The sequence below is a fragment of the Haliotis rubra genome, unplaced genomic scaffold (genome assembly GCF_003918875.1).
Source record: "Haliotis rubra isolate DU_JTF1 unplaced genomic scaffold, ASM391887v1 Scf396, whole genome shotgun sequence".
In the NCBI taxonomy this organism is placed as follows: domain Eukaryota; kingdom Metazoa; phylum Mollusca; class Gastropoda; order Lepetellida; family Haliotidae; genus Haliotis; species Haliotis rubra.
Genome location: NW_025767075.1, coordinates 395,057 through 402,500, shown reverse-complemented (window position 1 = coordinate 402,500; position 7,444 = coordinate 395,057). Strand labels below are relative to the sequence as shown.

Below are 7,444 nucleotides of genomic sequence, written 5' to 3'. Positions count from 1 at the left end.
TTATGGTTCAGTATATTTGTAAGGTTTTTAAGCATCAGGATCCACTTTAGTTGATGTGGATAATCAAGAAATTGAGATATGCTAACATTGATATAGCCTTTTATATAGTTTTGACATTATTTATGGATACATCTTGTTGACGTTTAAATATTTATGTCACAGCCATGGTATGCCTGACAGGTGCTCTTCGGAATAAGAACCATAACATGGCTCACTTACCTGGAGTTGATCAATATCAGCCACAAAATGATGCCAAATATATTGCTGAAAAATAATGTGATAGTATTGGGTACCTGGGACGCTCAACAGGAAATACTAGAGTGAGTGAGTGAGGTATACCAATATTCCTGCAATATCATGGCGGGGGACACCACAAATGGGCTTTTACACATAGTACCCATGAATACCGCTGTCATGCCACATGTTGATAGAATCGTCGTCGCCCAGTTGCAGAAAAACGCAATGGAAACATCAGGCACTACACGAGGAATGACAGAAGATTCTCATACTGGGAACGCGACACTTGAGTATGAAGGCAGGTATCAAGTATGAGGGCAGGTGGTAACAAGTTTAAAGGCCGATGGTATCCAGCATGAAGACAGATGACATCCAGTATGAAGGCAGATGGTATCCAGTATGAAGGCAGATGGTATCAAGTATGAAGGCAGATGGTATCCAGTATGAAGGCAGGTGGTAACAAGTATAAAGGCCGATGGTATCCAGTATGAAGGCAGATTACATCCAGTATGAAGGTAGATGGTATCCAGTATGAAGGCAGATGGTATCCAGTATGAAGGCAGATGGTATCCAGTATGAAGACAGATGGTATCCAGTATGAAGGCAGATGGTATCCAGTATGAAGGCAGATGGTATCCAGTATGAAGACAGATGGTATCCAGTATGAAGGCAGATGGTATCCAGTATGAAGACAGATGGTATGAAGACAGATGGTATCCAGTATGAAGGCAGATGGTATCCAGTATGAGGGCAGATGGTATCCAGAATGAAGGCAGATGGTATCCAGTATGAAGGCAGATGGTATCCAGTATGAAGGCAGATGGTATCCAGTAAAACAGGTACTGATGTGGTCGCAAGTAGTGGTTCAGAATCACAACAATAAATGTTTTCAGAACTGAATGGTAACCAGGCTGGTAGTCACGTTTCTGGGTTTTCCTCTCAATCTGAGTGATTGAGTGAGTTAATATCTTACGTCACATCGGCAATATCTCAGCCATATCGTGATGAAAACGATTTATACAAAAAAGATGAAAACATTTTGAAGAGTAAAACCCGTCGACGATGGACAATAAATATACTCGAGTATCACAGCTATGAATATAAAACTAGTATGTAAAAATAAAACATTTTAATTAAAGAAGACAATACAATATAAAACACGGGCTATAGATCGCCAACAACTGAAGGTAGATCACTATACTAGGGACTATGGGGACAGCACTTTTGCTACCTGCATGGACCCAAGCTGGGTTAACACAATTCCTTCAGCCATTGGCGATTGTCCTGATATGTAGTCATTATAAAACAACAAATATTCTACGATTAAAAAGGTTGGTAGAAATATATTGACCCTCTCTATTAAAAATTTGCCAAAACATATACATGCAATTTTAATTTTGTTCTGTTCAGAGCAAAATATGTTAGAGATGGCATTTCATGTGGTGTTTCGTACAGATAAATGGGATCGTGCCTGATTAATGATCATGTGTATATCATGTTCGCTGTTCTCCATCAATCACAGAACGTGTACCTTTCACTTAAGGCCTGTGGCTGCAACTGGATGTTGTATATTGTACGATAGCAAATATTTTGTATCAGGTGCCTGGTATCTTGTAACATATGACATTTTTTCTACGATAATGCCAATGTGTCAGTTTTTTCCGTACTAATCATCGAAAGCAAATTAATAGTATGTACGTCGAATTATCATATCTACGGCTTGTTCCCTTTGTTGTAGCGACACTTTAATCATTTATTTATCCAAAGTGATCGATGTGAATACATATCCAATGTTCAACTAAGATAGTTAGTGGCTGTATCCCCGAATTTATAACTATTTTAAGTAAGGATATGGCTGAAATACTGCCGCTGTGACTATAAACTTTAACTCACTCACTCACATATCCAATGTTCATAGCTTGGCACACTACATGTTGGGCAAACATTGCTTATAAAACTCAAATGACCCTCGTTCGGCTAACGTTGAATGATCAATATTCTGCATATTGTTTATGTGTGTTTAGGTAATCGATCCCCAAACATTTTGCAACAAAATTCGGTGTTTGAACCCAAAGTGTCAAAATTTCAATTTGATAACGTTTCTTTTCTTCGTCAATATACATAAAAGTCAAGCAAGTTATATCCATTATACTCCATATCCTTGATACCATTAACTTCGCACCTGACGATACCAATCAGTCAGATTGACGCCTCAAATTCAACACCAGCGGCGAGTAGATAGTTCCTCACTGTCTAGGCAGAAATTATAAATGATTTTATCATCATAACTGATGAGCCCGTATGAACCTGTTCTGCGCTGCAGTTGTGACAAGTGATCGACTGTATGTGAGTTGGTCAAGTGTTGGTCCCTGCGTCTCATAAAGTTCAATAGTCTTGTAATGGTGCTTGTCGATACGTGGACAAACCTGGCTACAGCCGAAGCCGACTCACATGTCTGCAATCGGTTGATGGCGTTGATGCCTTCTGGCAGTCGTGGTGTTCACATTTCACTTTACAATTATGATGACAGACAAATAAAAACCCGTTGTTTCCAAAGCCCAACAATTCATCACTTCATGTTGGCGTGTTAGAGCACAGCGCTCCCACATTGCTGCGTTTGTGCATTTCCCTCACGTTTTCCGTATTTTTTGCCATACTTTAATCTACTCACACAAACCACTCCCTATCCATGCAGACATGAGACATTCATATTTGCTTTTCATTTTGTATCAATACCAATAAAACACCATCAGATATTTATAAGTTTTCTACCTCTGCATCCCTTTTCTTTGTTTTGCAGACTATACTTTACCTTAAAGCTTTTAGCATTGTTTAATTTCACACACATATGGATATTTCGTGAACAGTGAGAAGAGTTTAACGTCGTTTGCATAGAATGAATGTGACAGAAAAAAAGTCTCAGCTCTATTTTATGAAGAAAAACTATAATATCTGCCAAAAAGTAGAAATTGATTCATTTGGAAATCATTCTAAGTCTCCGGCAAATACCATCTATTTGGGTTATGGTATACAGGCACAGGTCACGAACAAGGAGTCGTATAGTTCCAGTTGACTCCTTTCGTAGAATACTTTGGGATAAATACCAGGCTAGCTATTCTCGAAACGTTCGTAGCCCTAAGAACTTCTTAAGCCCATTCTTAACACATTGGCTACGATCATTTGATTTGGCCCCCTCCATGTTAGTCATGTACTACTTTGGAATCAGGAGAAACGTGTCTTTCCATAGTGTGTTCGACCACTGGGTAGCTGATCAATATTTTTGCAACGTTTTCAACCCAATCTCATTAGTCGCCTCTTACGAACAGCATTGACATCCTCGATAATCTCCAGGGAATACGTTACGATCACTCTCCACTATACTCTGGATGCATCCACGGCTTCGCCCGATAATTATATTACCTCCCTTTGCTGGCTCCGCATTCTCACAGTAGCCAATCAACTAAGCCGACGTTACATCCGAGCTTGCCAGTGTCAGCAAAGATAACGGTCGCAGTCGCGAAGAATTGTTCGCAGTGCCACTCAGATTTTGGGGGAAATCATACAGACAAATTGACATATCTAAAACTTTAAAATAGCATATGAAAGAACTCCTTCTACCTCTTTCAGAGTACCTCTGCATCAATTGTGTTGCCAAGTTTAAACGGTTAGATAATTTATGAAGCGAAAGTGAGTTGTGATTGGTTCGCTCAACTTTCCAGCGTAGACACCTGATTGGATAAAAAAACAGCAAAGGGAGGTATTAAAATCATCGGGCCAAGCCGTGGATGCATCCAGGGTATAGTGGAGAGTGATCGTAACGTATACCCTGGAGATTATCGAGGATGTGGTTGTTAGAGACAATTACAAAGCCCAAAACTTCAATGTTAGAAGGAGTCAGTCAATACCCTACAATTCTTCAGGTTTTAAAATGATTGGACAAATCTGTGTCGATTTGAAATGTTGACATCTTACAGAATCTATACTCTAAAACGTGTAAAAACGACAAGTTTTTTGACTGAAGTTCATTTTTCACACTGGATGTTTATTGGATGACTGCAATGACAAACAGGGTGAGTATAAGGAGATCCTTGACGACTGGACATCCACTTGATGTGATCCATGCTCTGCTGCTGTGTGGTAACGTGGCCTCTGTTCTGTAAGAATGGAAACAAGTCACAAGACGTGTAGAGACACTTCACTACTACTGAGGGGCGTTGGGGTAGCCTAATGGTTAAAGCGTTGGCTCGTCACGACGAAGACCCGAGTTCGATTCCCCACATGGGCACAATGTGTGAAGCCCATTTCTGGTGTCCCCCGCCGTGATATTGCTGGAATATTGCTAAAAGCGGGGTAAAACCATACTCAGTCACTCACTCACTCACTCACTACTACTGAGAACAAACTTGGTTATTATACACATAAAACCACGGGAACGTGTTTCCCATGCCGCCATACCTGTAAGGAACTCACACTTTCTCCCAAACACGCCCAAGGCCAATAAACTAGGACGAATTCAGTAAATACCCTTTTCCATTATGCAGGTGCGTGTTGTTTCCTGTCCGGGGCATGATCTGTGGATGTTCCTCTGGTACAGTTCGGAAAGGGGTGGTGTACACCAAGGCTGTGTCCTGGCCCACTGTGGCGAAGGTCGTGTTTGTTTGATTCCTGGTCCCTGGCAAACAAAAGAGAGATTGACGCGTACGAGACTCACCTATTCACTCTCTTTGATAAATATACAGCTTTTCTTAATATACCTTAGTCACAGAAATTATATTTCGCGTGTTGTCACTTTTTCTGTGTTATTTGTCACGAATGGGCATACAATTACCATGCCTTTCTAAACATGCAATCTCGAGTTAAAAGATGTGTCCTATTATGTTGATAGTTGCTCAGTCATTCGAAACTTATATTCATTTTGTTTCCTTTACTTGTTTTTAGATGAACATTGGTTGGCAGTTATTGCGAGTATTGTAACTTCAGGATAAATCTGTATACCCGTTCACAGACAAAATATATGGATTGCACAGGGAACCCCTTATATCGGGATAATAATTCTGGAAACCCGTTTTGAGAAGTTTTACTGTTTGGATCGTATATTACACAGTTACAATGATAAGTCATGTGGAATAGGATTTATACCATGACCAGAGTTGAATAGTGAGTGAGTTACGTTTTACGCCACTGTTAGCCATATTCCAGCAATATCACGACGGGGGACACCAGATATGGCCTTCACACACTGTACCAATGTGGGGAATCGAACCCGGGTTTTCCGCGTGACGAGCGAACGCTTTAACCACTAGGCTACCACACACCGCCCCCTCACCCCACCCCCACCCCAACCCCCACCCCCACCCCAACCCCTCCCAGAGTTGAATAGCAAACCCATTAACATACGGAGTCTTGTTACAAATTTAATTTAGTCATGTAAACATTAAGAAAACCAATTTTCAATCAGTATGGTATTCTATCAAACCAGCAGTGAAGCTTGATGTGTTAGACTTACCATCAACCCGCCGTATAGCTGGAATATTGCTGAATGCGGCGTAAAACTAAACTCAACTTACCTTCAACAAACATGGTGTATCCACAGTCAGGGAAGGTAGTTCCACCACTCCACCACACCGTGCTACAGGTATACCTCCCTGCATCACTCGCTGTAACATTGTACATAGTGAACTGTAGTCTCAGACCAAGGGATGAGTTGGTGATATTGACGATCTTCACCCGTGACCTGTATCGATACCATATACTGACTTGGGAGGACTCCACCGTCAGTACGCTCTTGTCCATGGGGGATCGAATATAAAACCTATGCCCATACATCTTCAGATTCCAGGTGAAGGTTGCATTGAGACCTTCCCGTACAGTTATGTTGTTTGTGTGATCCTCAGCCCTTGCTGTAATGTATACAATGCCATACTTGCCTTTTGTCTTTAACATGGAGAGTGTTGTGCGGTTGTTATTATTATAATTATTATTTACAGATTAATATAAATCCAAATCGGAGCTCATCACTAACTTAGAGTGAGTGAGTATGCTTTTAGACCGCTTTTTATACTGACGAATGACGTGCATGAAACAGTGACACCGTTACAAACCTGGTTGTCATGGGAACGTAAACATGCCACCCACCCACAATATACCCTGTTCCTTTTTAAAAACTGTGAGGTGGTGTCTTTCACATAGCGAACACGAGCCCACAACAAACCATATTATGTTAGCTTTATGTGTATGAGTGAGTGTGTGAGTTTGGGTTTACGCCGCTTTCAGCAATTTTCCAGCAATATCACTTCTGAGAACTGCAGAAACGGGCCTCACACATTGTACCCATGTTGGGAATCGAACCCGGTCTTCGGCGTGAAGAGCGAACACTTTAACCACTGGGCTACCTGGCCGCCCCCTTACAGTCCTTGTCCCCTTCACACGCCGTACACATGGAGCATGCTGTTGTTGCTTCACTTACCACGTCACAACGAGTTTCAACAGGCTATTCTGATCATTGTCCTCATCACTTTACACTTTCGGTTCAGGTAGATTAACTTTATATTTTCATGACAAAACCTGAGCTATTGAGTGAATTCGAGTTAATGTCTTTGAGCAGTAAATTGACCTGATGATGGAGTATAACGTGTTGAATAATACCAAGCCGGAAGATGAACAGAAACGACCGCGTTAACATCCGGAAGATTTCAATTTCACTTTCAATAAATCTGTTACACAATCTGATTTTCCAAGATGCCTTCATATCTGTGCATCGCTTGATATATGAATTTAGTACGTCTATGAATATACATCAAAAGCATACAGTAAAACTGTAATTACCTTCATCTGCATGTGTTCCTGGTACACAGCAGCTCACGATGACAAAGAGTAGGCTGAACCACAGCATTACCATCATGCGGTTTATAGGGTAATTTTCTGATCGCCGAGCGGGCTGGACGTGGCCTCGAAACATAAGAATCTCTACTGATACACGAGACAGTGACGGAAGTAATATCTGGTCATCCCATGAAAATATTTCCTTGCTTTCGTAATTTTAGATCTATCAACGCAAGATGAAAATGTATTTTTAGGAGCTGACTGTGCACGGGTTAGAGGTGGTGGTGGGTTTGATGGGGTAGATTAGAGCTGGTGTCGGGTTTGATGGGGTAGATTAGAGGTAATGGTTGGTTTGGTGGGGTAGTTTAGAGGTGGTGTTGGGTTG

General features: G+C 41.2%; 1 protein-coding gene across 1 annotated transcript; it reads right to left on the bottom strand.

The window, feature by feature from the left end:
- Positions 1-4,253: 4,253 nt before the first annotated feature.
- Positions 4,254-7,212, bottom strand: LOC124286919. Its single transcript, XM_046723378.1, has 4 exons — positions 7,063-7,212; positions 5,805-6,137; positions 4,762-4,909; positions 4,254-4,391 (listed from the first exon to the last, which is right to left on the bottom strand). Exons 1-4 carry the CDS (start codon positions 7,193-7,195, stop codon positions 4,280-4,282), a joined length of 726 nt encoding a protein of 241 aa, XP_046579334.1. The 5' UTR covers positions 7,196-7,212; the 3' UTR covers positions 4,254-4,279.
- Positions 7,213-7,444: the final 232 nt, after the last annotated feature.